General features: G+C 45.1%; 1 protein-coding gene across 3 annotated transcripts in view; it reads right to left on the bottom strand.

Annotated features, from left to right (window-relative positions):
* LOC108504075 (mitogen-activated protein kinase kinase kinase 3-like) overlaps positions 1-19,566 on the bottom strand; it is a 77,085-nt gene that overhangs the window by 42,187 nt on the left and 15,332 nt on the right. For 2 of the 3 annotated variants that reach the window (XM_017828688.1, XM_017828685.1), the window contains exon 2: positions 13,816-13,895. In XM_017828688.1, the coding sequence (XP_017684177.1) occupies positions 13,816-13,819 (4 nt within the window). In that variant the 5' untranslated portion in view covers positions 13,820-13,895. Of the gene's footprint in view, positions 1-13,815; positions 13,896-14,698; positions 14,726-19,566 lie in introns of those variants that run through there. The other variant, XM_017828687.1, reaches the window with a different exon arrangement.

Genomic DNA, 19,566 nt, shown 5'->3' on the forward strand with positions numbered 1-19,566 from the left:
CAGAAGGGGGCTTACAAGAAAACTGGAGAGGAAATCTTGACAAGGGCAAGTAGTGAGTGACAGGACATGAGACAATGTCTTTAAACTGACAGAGGGTCAGTTCAGATTAGATGTTAGGAAGAAATTTTCCACTGTGAGAGTGGTGAAGCCCTGGCACAGGTTGCCCAGAGAAGCTGTGAATGCCCCATCCCTGGAAGTGTTCAAAGCCGGGTTGGATGGAGCAGCCTGGTCAAGTGGAAGGTGTCCCTGCTCATGGCAGGGGGATTGGAACTGGATTATCTTTAAAGTCCCTTCCAGATCCAGTTTTTGTGGTGTATGGTGGTGCTCTGCAGGACAGAAACCTTTCAGGACCCAGAAAGCTCATGGCAGCAGATGATGGGGCACAACACAGTTCTTCATCTCTTTCTTTCCTCCCCCTTCATTAGGGGTGCTCAAGAACCACAGAATGATTTTCAAAACCAGAGGCAGGAAGAAACCACGGGAGAGGGCAAGGAATTCATAAGAAGAGATAAAGTCAGCAATGCTGGATAGAAGAAATCAGAGAACTTTGAAGGACCCATTCGATCTGAAACCAATCTCCTCCTTTTCAACACTTTTCCATCTGTGCTTGTGGCCTCTTAAAGCAGCTCTGAACTGTGACACTGCAAAATACCAACCACAAGCTCTAAGAGCCCTGTCAAGACCTAGGGCAGGGCACGCTCCTTAGGAGGGTGTGAGAACCCACTGCAGCTCCATGTTTGTGATATACCCAAGACAAATATTAGGCACGTGCAGCTATTACTGTAAAAATACAAATACAGCTACAAATTTTGTCTAAAAGCAAGTGTCTCCAGGGACAGAACCACCCCTACACCAAGCCAGCCTGCAGATTTAACTCAAAGTCCACAAATATGTGAAAAATTACAAAAATTGTATGAAATCAGACAGGACCAGACCCAAATACTGAGGATCTTTCCCCAGGGAGGTGTATGTCCTGGATCCTCGTACTCAGATACAATATCATATCCTCTTTTTCTGCTCCTCCTGCTGGGTTCTGTCAGGACTGAAGGCGTGGAAAAAAAAAAAAAGATGAGAGAAAAAGACTCACCATGCATGCTGTGCACCCAGAGCCATCTCATTAAAGAAATGAGGGGGAAAACTGAGGGAAAATGTTTAAAATCCAGTGTCACTTTCATTTTATTGCTCAGAAATGAGCTCCAATGCCTCCATCAGACTATTAGGAAAGTGCCTACATTTTCCTGTACACAGTGTGTGTGTGTGAATATTTAGTATATAAACAGATATCTATGTATCAATATTAAATATACAATTGATAAAATAATAAAATTCATACCAAAGTACATTAAAATACAATTCCTTTTCCTTTCCACATTTCCCTATTTACTAAAAACACAGGTATGTTTTTCCAAAGGGGTGGCAGGGAGAGCAGCCTGAAATGCCACAAGAAAACACTCAAGAAAAAGATAATTTTCAGTTCTAGTTCAGAAAAAAAAGCCAAAACAAACAAACAAACGAAACCCAAACCCACAACAAGAGTATCCCCATAGTTTGGGTTTGGGGTATTTTTCTTTTGTTGTTGTTGGTTTGGTTTGGGTTGCCTTTTTTTTTTTTTAAAGGACCTCTGGGACAAACACAGTTTTCCACACAGATTTTGTGGAAAATACCCGACACAAAAAAAAAAAAAAAAAAAAAAAAAAAAGCCTTTTTTTTTTTTTTTTGGGGGGGGGAAGAGGGGAGAGCTAAAACAAACCTACAAAACAAAACCCCTTACGCTGCCCTTCAGGAATTTTCCACCAAAGCCCTAATCTCTGCAATGCCCCTCGCCCCCTTTCTTTTTTTCCAGCCCGAGTGACAACAAAAGTTTCCTGAACTTTTTTTCCTGACACAGAACACAATCCATAAAGTCACGGGCAAACAGGGCTTCAACAGGCAGAGGCAGAGCCAGGTTTTTGCTACCAAAACCACCCTATTCACCACCACTCTCCCAATTCCAAACCTCCCTGGCCAGGCCTGGCAGCGTCTTCAAAGAGATTCATCTCTGGTTAATCCACCAAGGATAATCCAGAACTTGCCCCAGGGAGGGACAGTAGGATTTGCTGGAGGGCAATAGGAATAATAATAACAAATAATAATAAACCAACAAACAGAGACAGAGCAATTTCAAAGTTTACTGGAGTGGCTGTAAAGCCACTTCTCTCCATCCCAAGAGAAAGACCTGCAGCCCCCAAGAGTTGGCCCAAGCTCCCCACAGACCACTTGTGACAAGTTGTTTACCAGAGGGCAAAGCAAGGAAGGCCAATTTCCCTTGGACTTCTGTGTTCTTCTTAAACACCAAGGAGTTTCCAACGTCTAGGAAAGGTTTGGTTTATGTGACACTGCCCTCAAAGCAATAAGTGAGTCTTTCTCCTTTACCTACCCATCATTTTTGCCAATACTTTTTGCAACACAGTCTTTCGAGTCCATCAAACACAGGTTTAAAAATTCCTACTGCTGCAAGTCCAGCTGCATCACTATGGAAGTCACATTTCTGAGGAAGTCAGGCTACACATCTCAGCCAGAAGCAACCTTTTGCATCTCTCCCAGCATAGCAAAGCAAGGAGAATCCACTCCCTTTCAGTAACTGCCTAAATGCAGCCGATTTTCAGAAATACCCAACCATCAACTGAAGCAGCCAAGAACCAGTGGTGTAAAACTGGGCTCCAGCTGCCCTAAATCAGTTACTGAAAGAAAAAAGAAAAAGAAAGAGAAGTCATTTCTTGTATTTGACTGTCAACTCAGCATCTTTGTTCCTCTATCTACTAAAAAGCCAATGCAAAAGAGTACTCTGAAGAGCATTTGAGGATTTTTAATTATAAAACATGGGCGTTACTAGTCCAAAAAAACCCAAAATACACATCTGCGCCATCACTGCTACAAAATAAGGTAAGAAAATTTCTCTTTATATGAGCAGGAGAGGTTGTTTTCTACTGCTGGAGTGCGAAAGAACATGACTTACACACAAGAAGAAATACAATATTTCCTTGAACGAACGTATTTATATGTGCTTAAGTATTTTTTAACCACTTTTAACAGTGTGTTTTTAGTCCAAGAGAGCTGCAATTTCAGAGGCACGATGACCAAAGCCTCAACTGTTCAAAACAAAAACCCCCACACCATGGTCTGAAGAAACTTCTGAGCAGGAGAATGATTTGCATCATCGGTTGCAAAACCGACACTTCCCAGTCCTCTCCATGACAGCTTTGCACAGGGACTGATGCCTTCCAGACTAAACCTCTTGCCCATTCTAATTACTGCTCCTGGGGTCTCCAAGCTGACTCGCAAGAAGGGTGGAGAACTTTGTTCCATGGAAATAAGCGGCCAGCTCAGCCAGTTCAGTCAAAATTCGAACAAGCACTGGAGCTAACCAGATAATTAAATCCAAATGACACTCCCAAGCCCTTCCAGAGAAGGGGGTGTCACAGGCTGCTTGTTCTCCATTTGGCTCAGTTTGAGTGAGGAGTGGGTGCAGGATGGATGGCTCTCCCAGGGGCAAAATGCCAATCATCAGGAATCCCAGGCCCAAGGGACAGACAGGATCAAGATTCTCCTTTTCTAGCCCTGGCAGGGCTCAAGTTTTCTTCAGCCTTGTGAGAAGGCAGCATTGAGACTGCACAGCAAACACCTTCCCAGGCTTTGCCATGGCTCCAGAACAAAACAGCTGCAAATTGCACACCACCAGTGAAGTATCCTCAGCACTTGGATGGACTTGGAGACTCGTGGAAACCCTTTTACAATGTGAGCACGTCCTTGCTCCTGAACAACCTTCTGGCCCAGCTTCACTCTTGCACCATTTTGTACAAATTCACTTAAGGTACTGTAGGCTGACAGGATGAATTGTTCAATGATGTCTGCTCTCTACCCAGAACACATATAAACAGGATTATTTTTACCATGGAAGATCAGGACAAAAAAAAGCTGATTACAGAGACAGCAGAAATGAAACATAAAAATAAATTGTGTTTAGTACTGTCCCTCTGTCCCCGGTGTCTCTTCTTCCATCCTCAGTTCTGTCTTTATTTTCAGCTATTTCTTTCAGTAGGAAACTCATTTCTTTCATCCCTACTTCCCACCAACAACCCGATTTTGTGCTTTTTAAATCATCTCCCTGAGACAAAGCTCATTTGATCATGCTGCCAGCCCATCCAACCAAGGACCACTTCCAACCAAGAATAATAGATGTCTCAAAGATATTAATTTCCCAGAGGTTTGGGGGCGGGGGGATATATCCATAGCCACATTGAAGAGAGGAACACACAGAAGTAGTAAGCCAAGAGCACTCCCAGGAAGCAATGGCCAGTGGAGCTACAGTGGATATGGGAAGGTTGGGTTTATATTTTTATTAAAGCACAACTCATCCGTTTTGGCAGGATCTTATATCAAAACCAGAACACCTCCTTTTTCTCTCATCCAGTTTTCAGTTCTGCGAGATGTTAAGACTCACAAGTCCCAGATTCACTAGCAGTGTGAATCTGGAGCATTTGGCACTTGGCAAAATCAAAGTGCCAGAAGATGACACATCTCTCTGCCCTTCAGATACACGTTTCCGGTGCTGCTCCATGGCTCTGGTTCCAGAGTGCGTGAGGGAGAGAGGAACCTGGAGTTTCAGTCTTAGTACAGCCAGTTCGCTGCTCTTGGAGAAGGAAAAAATAAAACCCACAAGGGAGAAATAGAAAGCCTGAAGGTCAACACGGACCACCCAAAACAATTCAAGAGTCCGGAGAGAAAGCAAATGAAGAAGGGACAAAGGAATAATTTAGCTGTGCTCAGATGGTCTAGACAGTGCTGTTATTGTTGGCTTCACTAATAGGTCATTACTAAGAGGCAGCTTACGGTAGTTCCATGAAGCTGCTTCCATCAACACTGAAAAAAAAAAAAAAAAAGGCACCAGCTGGATGGAGCCCACAGAAAGCCTGGAGAAGTAAAGCAGAGTCCTGTAAAACATGGTGAGTCCTGATCTCGGCCTCTCACACACACAGCAGGAAGAGTCAGGGACGGGAAGAGTCGGGGAAAAGTCCTGGGTGTTGCAGAAGGGAAGAATATTGTCCTGTGAGTCATTCCTGAGCATGGCTGGAGCGTGTGGCCCCGAGGCCATACCTTGTCACACACACACTTCCGCCTGGATCAAGGGAAAAACCACAGATGTGGCCACTCGTGGCCGCTGAAGATCCCACTGTGCTTTTCACAGCCGTGGTGCTGATAGTCCAGTTGAGCCTTTCTGCCTGTGTAAACTCCAGCAGCTCCCTCCAAGGCCAGCATCCACCTCTCCAGAAGGAGATGCAACCACTGGGGATATCCCCAGGCAGAGGGAAGAGTTTGTGAGGGCTGAAAGGGGATGGAGGGAGGATGGGGAGCCCCCCAGAAATGCTGTCAGCTTCAGTAAAAGCCCTTTCAATTGGTGAGACTTTGAACATATAGTGACAAAAATACTGAAATGTAACATAGTGAAAAGAAACATGGAACCATGTGATGATGACACTGATAATCCTGACTTTGGTTTGCAGAGGCATCAGCCTTCCATTTTCCCTGGTTTTTGAAAATACATAGTTTTTTGACTGACTGGCATACAATATTTATCATTTACCAAAGAGAACTTGAACTGAAAGAAAATTCACTCCCTCAGCATCACTCGTTACCTGAAAAGGGCAGTCTCTGTCCTGATGGACTTTCAGCCACACTGTCAGATGGAGAGAGAGATGAGCTGTTTTCTATATCTCATTTAAAGAACAGGAATCCATGACAGACAAAAAAAAAAAAGCCTTGCTTGAGACCACATGAGTCTGCAGAGCTAAATACATTAATTCAGAAAGGACTTAACCTGATCTGGCCTTCCTGGCTGTATACAAGGACCACAGAAATTCATTTAGCAGCCTCTACAACCCTACCTTGACCCAGAATCACCAAACAGCCTCTTTTAGAGAGTCTTAGTCTAAAGAGCTCATGCACTTACTCCAATAACCCCTTTGCAACTAATACCTCAATACCAGTTTGACCATAGGTCACCTTGTATTCCACTCGTTAGATCTTGATATCCCTGTATTGATAAACACTCCCCATCTTCTGCAGGTATTCACAGACTGCAACCTCATCCCCTTTTAACCCTTCCTCATGAAACTAAATGGAAATACATAGCTTCTGACACTAGAGTAATCCTTAATTAACTTCTTCAGCTCTTTCCAAGCGTATTTTTTTTATATTTTTTTTTTTTAATGAAGACAAGAGGGAACATCAGAGAAGCACATTATGCCCAGTGGACAAAGCACCTTTCCATTTCTGTTTGCTATGTGAGCAAGAGGTAACAGGAAACTTGACCAACATGTACCAGTGAAAGTGCACATCTGCCAGACCAACAGCCACCTGGGTTGCCCACTGCCTTCATCAGAAGGTCAACGTCAGACCAGTCCTGGGTTTGCTCTCCTGATCCAGAGAACAGGAACAACACTCATCCGTATGAAAGCCAGTGTCAAAGAACTCGCTTGTGAACATAAATGCTGCTCTTTTTCCAAAACCCAGCTTGGAAAAAGCTTGGAGATGAAGAGAAACCCAGGACTTGGAGTTTCTTCAGTAGCTGCAAACACTGTCAACAGGCACCCACTGCCACCAGGATTCAGCCAATGCACAAGATACCAGGGGCAGAGGTATCAACACAGCACAGACTTGATGATCTTAAGGGTCTTTTCCTGACTAAATGATTCTGATTCTAAACAGAGGGATCAATTATTAAATAAACACTGTCACAGTGACTGTTTCAGTCAATACTAGGAAGGAGACCCGTGAGCTAGAAGCTCAAGAGCCTGATTTTGACCACGACAAAAGCCCCTAAGCAAGCGAAGAAGGGACCCAGACACTCTGACAGGCAGGCAGAAATACTGCTTTGGAACTTAGCACCCTTAGAAGGGCTGTCTGTGAATGACCTGTGGCAAAACAGAACTGCTGCCTGCCTCCATCTAGTGAGAGATGCAGACAAACGTCCACGTAAATTCAACCCACATGCACAAAGCATTTTGCCACTGTCTGGAGCCGTGTCCAGAATCTGATAAAGAGAAAAATTATCCAATTACCCTCCCCCAGTCCAGATTGCACTGCAGCAGACACACCAGTGGAGCACGTTCCCTTTGCAAGTCAGCAAAGGCTCACCAGCAGCTGGATCCTGCTGCCGTTCTCCCTCCTGCAACCCCACCCAAGGGATGCCAAGGTCACCCCTGTGTAGGGCTCAAGGGCAGGGCACAGCCCAGCAGGTCAAACAGAGCAATTATGCAGGAGGAAGTGAGGAAAGACCCTCTTGATATGCAGGATTTCTTGGCAGGAGTTTGCTCACTGACGTCTTAAGCTTGGGATACATAAACTCACACAGAAAACTCATGGTGTGAGGTGCTGGGGGTTCTTGAAAGCACATTTCTCCTTATCCAAGAACTATAATGCTGAAGGGTGCACCACGGGAGATTATCAATGCTTCACCTGACAAATCGTTGGTGAATCTTGTTCTCCATAAATTACATCAATTTGGATTTTTAATTGCACTTTTACAGCACAGTCAGTAACTGCTTTGTGAAAAGAAACAAAACCAAACCCATCAGAGGCTTTTGACAGCTACAGAAGTCCATCATGCCAAATGCCCAGTAGAACATCTGTGGGTTATACTGTCTCACAGATCCTTTTCTCAGGGGCAAAGCTGAGCTCCTGCCTCCTATTCCCCTTCTACCCCGTGCTATCCCTCAGGCTAAACATACAAATATTGGAAAAATTGCACATCCAGATTGGAGATCATGTTTAGATCAAAAACAACCCTTCCTTTCAGACTGACTGGCATACAGCATTTATCATTTACCCCTTGCAAAAGGGGACAGAAATTAGTGCTCAGGAATGGGCTTAAAAAAAAGCTAAACCAGTTATTTTTAAAATGATAATTAGTAAAACTGCATATCACATATATAACTAAATCCAATCACCAGTGACATGACCCAGCCAGTCCCCAAAATACTCATGAACACAAACCAGCAAACGCCTCCAATGTAATCTAAACTTGCTAAGAGTCCAGTCACTTAATAAGAGCATCAAAAAAACAGCAAAAGAAATTAAACTGGAACATAAATCCATATGTTAAGGCACAGCCTATTTGAAAGCCAGGGTGTGAGATCATGAAGAACTTCCACTGCTCTCTGAATTTCCCCAGGAAAAACCAAAAGCAGAGGCAGTGCTACTGGGACTGCACCTCAGCTTGGGAGAGGTGAGAACAATGCCCTTAAAACCCCGAAGCGATCAGTACCTTGCAAACACCAAAACCAAAACATTTGGAATGGCAAGTTTTATCACATGTGAAGGTTTCGGTGGTCAGGCCACAGATCACACAAGAAGTTTCTCCTGACGAATGCGAAGAGCTTGGGCCACAGCGCCGAGAGACCTGCCAGGGACTTCTGCAATGGAAAAGGCCTCGGGATTGAAAAGGTGTTTGGCTTAGCTCAGCGGGGAGGGAAAGCAAGGTTATGTCTGTGGTTCACCACAACCCTCCACTCCCAAAATAGCCGTTCCTCTGACAGCGCCGCGCGCAGTAAAATTCCACGGGATCAGAGCCACTGGCAGAGCTTTCCCGTGCTCTGCAACACTCTGCCCTCCTCTGCGTCCTCATCCCCCTGCACACTTGTTACCACAAGTCCCCTGTACTTCCCTGCACACGCAGAGGCTGGTGAAGCCTGGATAAGAAGCCATTTTCCCCCGAGATACAGCCCATGCAACATCCTGACAGTCATTCTTTTCCTTCCCTCTCTCAGCTCTCCTCCTCCCAGCAGCACAGGAGCTCAACCTGTAGAGGTCCAGCCGTGGCACCTCACACCCTTTAACCCTCCTTGGCTAATGGGGCAAATGTCTGGGTTAAAATCAGGTGGCATTTGATGCAGGGAAGATTTGCTGAAGAGGGCAGAGCTGGGGAAAACAGCTGCTGCCCCCCACATCCAGCCAGCAACTTGGATCCTGGAGCAGGAGACGTTGATGTTTTGGTAATAAACACACCAGTCTTTAGTGATAGAAAGGGTTTCAGTGCTCCCTCAGCTGCTCCTCATCAGACTTGTGCTCCAGATCATTCCCCAGCAACTCTGCCCTTCTCTGGACTCACTCCAGCACCTCAATGTCTTTCTTGTACTCAGGAGCCCAAAACCGAACACAGGATTGAAGGTGCCTCAGCGGTGCTGAGTACAGGGGGACAGTCACTGCCCTGGTCCTGCTGACCACACTGCAGGAATAGGGCAGTGGGAATCAGGGCTTTCCTATAAAAGCACAGACTGCTGCCAAGGTAAGCCATACTAAATCTCTGCCTCTTAGAATCACTTTCGATGGAAAAGATCCTTCAGATCTTGGACAAATGCACTGTTTCTCATTTGCTTTTGCAGATTAAAGTTAGTCCAGGAGAGCTGCAAGCAAGGCCTAGACCTCTAAAAAGCAAAATTAACCACATTTAAGAAAATTCTGCATGCCTGTAGCCCTGCTACTTCTCACCACTTCAAAGGTACTGGTTTCTCTCCCATTCCACAACAAACTTTCACAGCTTTTTTGCTAACCCTGCCCTTTGCTCCACAGACACTAATTCTCCTTCAATGGATTAACATAATTAAATTAAATTTGGGCCAATTTTTCCAGCAGTTGTCCTGCTAAGCTTAATTTTTTTTTCCTTCTAAAGAAGGGCTTGTGTGCCTAAAAGGCAGCCTGGTTTTTTTCCACCTCTATCATTTCGGTCTAATAAAAGATATTACCTCTCCCCACAACCTGTACCTCTCTCTTGAGCACACTTGAAAGGAGAAAAATGTTTACCCAGAAAGAAATGTAGCTGGCAAGTTATTTCCCCTGGCTGCCTCGATACCTCTGAAGGTTATTTGCAGGCTCATAAAGAACTCTTTCTCCCTCCCAGCCCAGCTACTTCCAGTGCTCAAAGCCACAGCCCAGAGCCCGTGAACTCTCAACCTGTTGCTGCAGCAACGGCTGAAATGTCTCAGATATGATGCAGGTCCAGTCCCACATTTCCCAGGTTCCCAAAGCACCTGGCATGACCCTAAAATGGAGTCCTGGTGCAATGGGTACGATGCCAGGAAAGAGAGAAGGAGACACAGGCACCTTTTAACTCACCCCTTGACAATAACAAAACCTGAGCTAGAAAGCCTTATGTGTCTTATTATAAAATAAAGTACTGCAATTCAACCTGAATTAATTTTTCATTAATAGCTCTCAGCATATAAAGAGCAAGTTAAGAGCAGTAAGGAAGTGAAGAGCAAAACCATTGCCTTAGATGGAGGAATGAGGACAGCACAGCATGGGACAGCTGAGATATCAGTGCCTGGGTGCACGGGGACGGGTCTGTTCTCCCCCAACAACTCGGGCAGTTCTCTCTGTTTCAACAGCCCCCCCAAAAAACCAATGAGTTGGAGTTAAGTGGCCAGACCATGGCTGTGCAAACAGGCCCCTTCCTCCTCCTGCAAACTGCTGTGGCTTCTGCCAGCCCAGCCTGCAGTTGTCTTCTCCAAACACACGCACTCTGTCAAGGCAATGCTATAAACAAGCATCATTCTCCCATATCCCACACCTCAGATGACCTTTCTGCTGAAGCAAAAGCCACACTCACTCCAGCAAAGCACTAAAGACCTAAATCTTTGAGTTACATGTACACATACAGAGCAGAATAGATCAGCCTTCCCGGAGTTTTTATCATCAGGAACACACATGAATGCACACGGCATTCCATAACCACAACTAAAAACACTTAAATCGTTTTAAAACAAAAAGAATAAAATTTAAGCAAAAAACAAGCTGGTGCTTTTTCTACCAACTCGTGTGGGTTTTTTTAATGTTACTTTTACCGTGATGTCATGTTTAAACACAGCAATTTTTAACACCTGTTGGCTGTGATCTTTGCACTGTGTTGTATTGGAGACATGGACACATCTTTAAATTACAAAGAGGTCTTGGAGAGGTGGCAGATGGGAACATGCTGTGAGCTGAAGGAATAAAAAGACCCAGTGCCAAGGACTTAGGGTGGCCCCAAGCTGGCACACGTAGAGAGACTGTCTTGGACCTGCAGCAGCACCGGGATCCCACAACTGCACAGGGCTGGTCCACGCACTGCATGACACAGAGAAACTGCTCTGTCAGAGGTGCAGCCCATGGAGACGCCAGAAGTCCCCACTTCCCATCTTGTGGTCTCCAGACAAGGTCATGCAACTTCCCTAGAACGTGTCTCGAAGTGAACAGGCCTATGCTGAACTTTGAGACACTGAGCGGACTATAAATAGGATCCTAGGAAGAAAGGTAGACCTGGAATGTCAGAGATCACGTCATCCAACACATCTCTGTGGTCTGTCAGAGGGGAATCAGTGACATAACTGCATATTCCCTGCACTTCCCTTGAAAACGCTCCCTCATGCCAATGAGGGGTAAGGAAAAGGGGGAGAAGTGAAACTAATTAACCCTCAAAATTTTAGCCCAAATTTCTGTGCGTCAGCAAAGCTGTTGCAACGATTCTTTAACTAACAAGCTCCACTTGGAGACACACATCACTTCACCCATCTCATCCCGACAGTCAAACCATAGAGCAGACTCAGGACCACAGGATGATCCTTTCTGGATGCAGCCTGGCAGATCTAACCAGTCCCTACACAGGGGTTGATGCTGTCAGTGATGAGCTGTAGCAATGACATCTGCGGAAGAGGGACACGCACAGCACCTCCCATCCACACACAAGCCCAAGTGTATCTGCAAACCTGCACAAGAACCCTGTTGATTCAGCTCCTATTCACAAAGAAAAAAAAAAAAAACAAACAACCAAGTGCCTTGCAAAAGGGTGTTCTCTTCACTGCAGAGTTCCCAGAATTAATGCTGCCCCGGCGTATCCATATTCTGTTCACAGCTGGCAGGCTGCAGGCACCTTGAGCAGGTTCTATCAACCACTCTCTGCACAAGGAGTCATCAAATTGACAATCTCCTGGGAATTGGACTGGAGCCAGCAACTCCTTCCCTACTGGCGCTCAGAGTGAGTCTGAACTTTCCTTCTCAAAAAAAACCACATCACATTGACAAACGAGTGGCTTTTGCCTTCAAAGTGAAAATGTTTCTAAAAAATTCTGGGGTTTTTCAACAGGGATTTTAAACTGAAATTTGTCATTCTTTACACTGGAGAAGCAGGTCTGGACTTTCTCTTTCCTTCCCTTTTTTTTTTTTTAACTTAGCTTTAAATTAGTTGTCTCCCCACAAAATCTCTCTTCTTAGGTAACAGAGAAAGAGCAAAAAGAACAGAGACATAAAGCCAGGATAGGGTAAGTACCACTCTTGTCCTTTCTCCATGAGGGAGGACAAACAATTAAGGTGTGGCAATGGCTTCACACTTCTCATTTTTTAAATTCAAACCAGTATCAAATTCTGAATCATGTTTCTACAAGGCTTTTTGTAAGGACAGGACAAGGAGGAACGGCTTCAAAGTGACAGAGGGAAGGTTTGGATTAGATATTAGGAAAAAATTCTTCCCTGTGAGGGTGGTGAGACCCTGGCACAGGTTGCCCAGAGAAGCTGTGGCTGCCCCATCCCTGGAAGTGTCCAAGGCCAGGTTGGATGGGGCTTGGAGCAACCTGGGATAGTGGAAGGTGCCCCTGCCCATGGCAGGGGGTGGAACTGGATGATCTCTAGTGTCTCTTCCAACCCAAATTCTGTGATTCTGTGATTCTAGCATGTTTGCAAGGACAATCTCTAAATTCACACATATTCCCCCCCATCTCCTTTTATTTTATTCTTTTTAAAGCACCATTTCAACCAATCTCTGAAAAGTTTTGGGTCAACTTGTGTAAATGCTGCAAATGTGCAAGTAAAATGCTCAGCTTCAACCAGGACTTTTCCAAGATCTCTTCTCATTTCTTGGGTCACCAGGTCAAGAAGCCATTTCAGGAGATAAATTTAGGCTCCTCTGTAATCTGCCTCTTCAGGTGAACGGAAGAAGACAATTCAAGCTCAATTAGCTCCACGTGTTAATTGACACTGACAGTCCTGTGAGGCAGAACCTGGCCTTGCTCACCAATCTGCTGAGCTTTCTCTTCAGCACAATTAAAGCAAAGGAGCAGAAACCCCTGCAGTTGCTGGAACTGCTACTGCCCAACAAAATGGCTTGTAGACCACTTTGAAATTGTTTCTGTGGTCAGTGTTCATTCTTGGGGCTCCCACACTTATCACCTGCTCATGTGAGGCAACAGCACTGATATGATTATTTAATAAAACAGAGAGAGTCCAGCCAAGTGATCCTAATTTCTAAAATGATGAGTTCTCTTTAGGAGAAAGTTCTTATCTATAGAGATAAGATCACAATCATTATGTACCCCCAGAACCACAAATAATTCCCACCTTAAAAAAGTTTCCCTCAGCACCACAGAGCATCTGATACACAACTATTCCAGCAGGAGAGGGAGAAGATGCAAGTAAATCCAGGTCACTGATTAGAAAAGCAATATACTCAGGCTCTGGCTGAAACAGAAAATTCCTTGGGAGAACAGCTACAGGGAATGAAGATAGTCTGCATAGAAATACAAGGCAGCTGTGGAAAGAGGCTCCATTCAGAACATGACCCACCAGCTCACAATGACACTAAGAAGAGAATTTGTCCAATTTTGGCACTATTAAAATAAAAAAAAAATAAATTAGAAAGCAATCCAGCCAGACCACCTCAGAGATGTCTCCCACTCTTGCCATGCTTGGTAGTCCCAACCAAAATTAACAGGCTGCAGAAAATTAATTGCTTCAAGGGAATCCAGTTCTTACCCATCTTTCCATCTACATCAGGCCTCCATTCCACCGGTCCCAGACACTTGTACCTTATCCTCCACTCTCAAGCATCCACCCTGTAACAAACACAGAGGTTACAGATTAATTTTGACATGTCAGTGGAGTCACTGTACAGGACTAATTTTCACAAAGCCTTTCCCGACCCTCAGCTGGGCTGGAGGAAAGAGGAGAGCCATTTATTTAGGAACTGAGACCAGGAGTCTGCCCTCCCCTACACACCCCAAAGGTAACACACTACAAACCCGGAACCTTAATGGGTTTAAAATCTTGGAGTAAACAACTTATACTTGTGCCATAGGCCTCCTTTCCATAAGCGCAGAACATTTTTAATATATTATATTTTAAATATATTTTTACATTATTAATGTAACCTTAAAGTAATAGCATCTTTATCACACCACATTCCACAGCATCCCTATGGAATAAGACTCACTTGGGGAACAGACTGACAGCAGGACATGGAAAGACAACACAAGAAGTAGCCTGAATCAAAGCAGAAACCTAAATTTAGGCCTTCCAAACACCAGTCAAGGTTCCTCAAGGTTGGACCCCCTTTCCTCTGATCACATGGGAAAAAAGCTGAATCTAGGCAGCTCTCAGCAGCACTGTATGCCCCATACATCCCTCATGGCAGGCATGTCCCTAGGAGCCCTTCCAGAGTTTCTGCCTTTTATCTGTCCAATGCAGGAATGGGTTCAGCTACCTGCTACACTGCACTTAGCCAAACCTCTGCACCCAGTAAGGCTTGGAGGTTTTTTTTGGTCACCGAGAAAGTAAAGGAGACCTGAGCATGCAGGAGCCAGTCCTGCTCCCTAGTGAAAAAAACCCTTATTTTAGACTGAATGAAAGCAAAACCCACCTAAAGGTGGGCACCTTTTAAGACAGAAAACATCAAAGTCCACTTCAGCTGCCTGGTAAATCCTCAGATTTCCTGGTCACAAACCTGTGTGGCAGCAGAAGAAAAATGGAGAGACATCTCAAGTACCTCAGCAGACTTGCAGAGGGAGTAAGACATTCCTGTCCTGCAGTTACTGCAGGCTGCCCCAAAGCCAATGAGAGCCACGTGCTCCAGGACACCCACACAGACTGTGGAGTGTCACGCATGATACACTGGTCAGAAACGGCAGGAAAAGGCACTTTGAAAGTCTCCCAGCTCGGCCAAATCAATTCAAACACAGCAACAAACCCGAGGTGAACTGGGAATGATCACAAGTGCGGATTAAGACGATTCTCTGCAGCCCTGGCGCCTCGGCGCTGGCAAGCGGGGGGATATTTATCCAGCCTATTTTGAGAGGGACGAGCAGGAAGGGAAAGCGATAAGAGAGCAGCAGAGGCGGAGATGTTGTGTGCTGTTGTTCCTTCTGCTGCTGCAGCTTCCTCTCAGGACAGCACCATTCAGCCTAAGAACCCACAGCCACTCTGCTCTGTCCATTTGCCAAACAATCGAGGAGGCAAGGAAGTAACCAAAAGGCTTAAAAGGTTAAAAATCCTATCTTGAGGAGGAACTGGTCGGTCTACGCAGCGCTGAATCATGAGAGAGCAGAAAACCAGCAAGAAAGCAGGGTAAAAAACTCCATATGATTATAACAAGAGCAGGAAACGGCCCAAATCTTCACTCTTGCTTTCAAAATTGATGCGACACTTCCAGCAATTAAGCTTTGTGCAGAGTTTGCACTGAGGGCCGTAGGCAGATAGCAGATTAGCTGTAAATTCCTGGGATAGCCCAGGTTAACTCTCCTATCAATGTAGTAGATTTTTCTAATGGCTTTCTGGAGACCTTCCAGACCTTTCCAATCCATATCTAGTCACAAAAACATGCCCCTGCAGGAACTGTGCAAACGAACCCTGGAAAAAAACAGGTGACCTTTCCATCCAGCAGAGCCCTACCCTGTGCTGTTCTCCATCACCTCTGCCACAGCAAACCCCTGAGACCCCACTGCCCAGCTCTCGTGAGCAAACCAGCCCCTGCACACAGGGCAGGAAATCTCCATGGATACACGAGAGAAAAAAAGGTTTTCTGTTTTAGCAGATCTCTTCAATCCTGAGCACGGCCAGCCTTCAAATTGGACCGCAAACACTGGCGATTTCCGTGGCTTCCCAAAAATACATACCAGCAGCTTCCTGTTACAGAAGGACAAATTCCTGTTTCTATCTCCCTTAAAATAACAGAGGGGGGAGGAAAAAAATAAGTGGGGGGAAAAAAGGAAAAATCCTTTTCCTACTCCAGTGCAGTTCCAAGAAACTCCCCCCTTCTCCTCCCACTAAGCTCCCTGATCAGAGCCTTCAAGTGTTGGCAATTTGCAAACACTAACCAGTGAGCATCTGGGCTCCCACCTGCCACTGCACTGCTCTCCCAGCTCACAGAACCGCTGTAAATCTACTCCAAATCTCCACTGCCAATCTCCCTGGCAGGCACATCCTGCCTGGGTAAGCAGGTCCTACACAAATGCCTCCTACAAAGCAATGAGAGAGCTCAGCAACCTGTTGGTTCCCAGGGATGTTGAGGTGATGTTCTCGTCGTGTTCCAGGTTTGTGCCGTGCACTCAGGAGACTTTGCCTGCTCCTGTCTGCTCAGGAAACTGCTGGAAGTTTCTGAACCTGCAGGAATCTCAGCACAGGTGCTGCCATCTAAAAGCAGCTTTGGTTTGAATGAGCTGAGCTCAATTCCGCAGGCAAAGTGGCTCAACTTCATTACAGCCACATGAACACAGGTTATGAGTTATCTACATGAGAGCTGCGTGTAAGGTTATTAATCCACTTTGAAAAGTAATCCCAGTTCTTCCCTTTTCTTCCCATAGTCCTGGCTGGGAATGGATTAAGCAAAACTGAGCTCAAGGGAGACAACTGTTCAGCTATGACGTGTCTGTATGACGTGGAGTCACACATGACTCCTGCCACTGTGCATCTAAGTGGCAGAAAGCAAAGCAGAGGAAGAGAGGACGGAGAAGTGATTTGAGAGGATGGAGAAGTGATTTTTTTTTTCCCCCCCTGGATGTAAGGGAGGACAAAAAAGGGACTAGAAGATTTACTGGGAGGAAGAATGTAGGATGCAGGGTTAGGAAAGCATTGGAGTCACCTGCAGTGTGCTATTGATTTGAAGTGGGATTTACAGTATCACCTGCCCCCAAAAGGACTCATCTTACCCCACAGAGGCCCAGCATCCAACATAAAACATGGATTCTAAGTCAGGATGTCTTGCCACTACTGCAGCACAAGCAAGTGGCATCTACCTATGTCATTTATCATCCCCAGGCTTCCAGGGAAAGCAGCACCTACTTATTCCTGCCTCAGCACCACTTAACACTTCGGTTTGAAGGTGTAGGGACACACCACTGTAAAAAAAAAAATAATAATAAGCCACAGTTGCCCCTGAAATAGGGCTCAGCTGGAAAGCTACTGAAACTAGCATTGCTAAAATTGGGACTTTCCTTGTTTTTTCAAGCAGCAGGGAACATGTTGGGCTCAGAGAGTTTAACAAGCAAGAGTCAAGCGGAAAAAATCTCTCCTTTTTAAGAGTTGACCACATTAACTTTCAGCAAGTTTCCGGGAGTCCTGCCAGAGCGCTGGAGTTTTGTATACTACGGAACTGTTAAAAATATTATTGTAAATGTTATTTTCAAAAAAGCTTCAGAGGCCAGGGCTGGGGTAGTGTTAAAAACAACAGCAAAGCAAATGAGATTGTTCTAATGTCGAGAATACAAATGTTATGTGTGCTGATAGCTCGGTCGGCCTGCAGGCTTGGCAAAGAGGGATTCAAATGCAAAGGGAGAGCGGCTGGAATATTACAGGTTTTCACTAATCACCCCAACCTCATCCTTGTGGTCTTCTACAGACAATATAGAACATTTGACCTTCTGTTCATAGAACTGCCCTGGAAATTGGATCCACATTTTGGGGATACACAGTAGAATAGCTACATTTTGGTGCCACTTCAGACGCGTAAGACCCTGCTCTCACGGAATTTTCTGGTCGGGTTTTCCAAAGGATGCACCATATGGGGACAGTCAAAAAGCAGACTTTTAAGACTATACATCTATGAAGATGTGGCACTTAAGGACTTGTTTTGGTGGTGGACTTGGCAGCACTCAGTTAATGATCTTGGTGATCTTACAGGTCTTTTCCAGATTCTGCGATTCCATTGTTAATGGGCATGCAACTGGTGTGTCTCCATGCCAGGTTTGCAGGTGCATCTCCCAAGAGGGCTCAAGGGACAAACTTCATGAGCCAAGATGAGGAGAAAAAAGCCTTTCCTGAGCCTGCACTGATCAGGCTGCTAAGCAAGAAGTGACACACATAGACCAGCACAGCTCGCTGAAGGAGCCAGCCAGTGCCCTGGGAATTACATCCCATGAAACCCAACAAACAATTCTATAAGAATACCCATCAGTCGAGGTTTCTTCTCTCTATTTTTGTGTGCTACACCCCAAAACTGCTTAAGAAACTTTTCCATAACATATGTTGCTGTTAGAAGAGATCTGTGTTTAAGAGCCACGGTGCAGGATTCAGGATACCTTCAGTCAGTGACCCAGCCAGTGCAGCTGTACTCAACAGCTGCCTCTGGAGAAATATCTCCTGAGCCATACTCTTGACTTCAGCACAATCTGTACACAGAATAAGAGCTTTAAAACCTGCCTGACTCCTGCTGTTAACTTCCACTGCAGCCCTCTAAAAGAGTCACTGAGATCTTAAATCCTCTCCTTTCCCAAATGACTTAGCTGTCTGGAACATTTAATTTACATACTCTAGTAAGATATCATGGAATGGTTTGGGTTAGGAAGGACCTTAAAGCACATTACTTTTCAACCCCCTGCCAAGGGCAGGGACACCTTCCACTAGCCCAGGTTGCTCCAAGCCCTGTCCAACCTGGCCTTGGACACTTCCAGGGATGGGGCAGCCACAGCTTCTCTGGGCAACCTGTGCCAGGGCCTCACCACCCTCACGGGGAAGAATTTCTTCCTGATATCTAATCTAAATCTCTCCTCCTTCAGTTTAGGGCCATTCCTCCTTGGCCTATCACTCCATGCCCTTGTAACAAGTCAGTCTCCAGCTCTCTTGTAGCCTCCTTAGGTACCGGTATTTTTCTCAGTAAGTTCATTTACTTGCTTTACAGGAATATTCCTTTTACCAAAGCCAGTGAAGTAATCAGTAATTTATACTGGCATATAAAATAGCTTTGATTTTCCATACAGATCTCAAAATTGTGGAAACACATACAAACAAAAAAGCAAATCAGTGATTAGAAAGTACTGTTCTATCAGCAAAGGTCAGACAACACAGTCAGATTTATTTTACATATATCTATCTTCATCATGGCTGGATCTATCTATATCTATACATATAAAAATATAAATATATACAAGACAAGTCAAATCAGGCTCTGAAGTGACAAACTCTGAAGGATCCTCATCTCCTGCAACCCTGTACGTTCATCTCCCCAGATGAAGCTGAACCAGGATTATTTAAGCACGCAGCCCTGCCTGTGAGGATGAAGGTCTGTAGCTAGAGGAGCGCACTGCTCTGCATAATTTTCCCTTTTACAGGGCAAAGTCCTGTCCTCAGATAGTTCTCTGTGAACTTATAAATCACAGGGAAACCTTGATGCCAGTTACACCAACAGAAACCCTCTGATTCCAATGAACATTCCCCTCTAAGTGAGCACAGCAAAGGGGAAGGTGCATTTCTACATATAATATAAAAGCCAATGCAGAAGAATGTTGTAATTTCTTC

The sequence above is a fragment of the Lepidothrix coronata genome, unplaced genomic scaffold (assembly GCF_001604755.1).
Source record: "Lepidothrix coronata isolate B3197 unplaced genomic scaffold, Lepidothrix_coronata-1.0 Scaffold151, whole genome shotgun sequence".
NCBI classification, from domain to species: domain Eukaryota; kingdom Metazoa; phylum Chordata; class Aves; order Passeriformes; family Pipridae; genus Lepidothrix; species Lepidothrix coronata.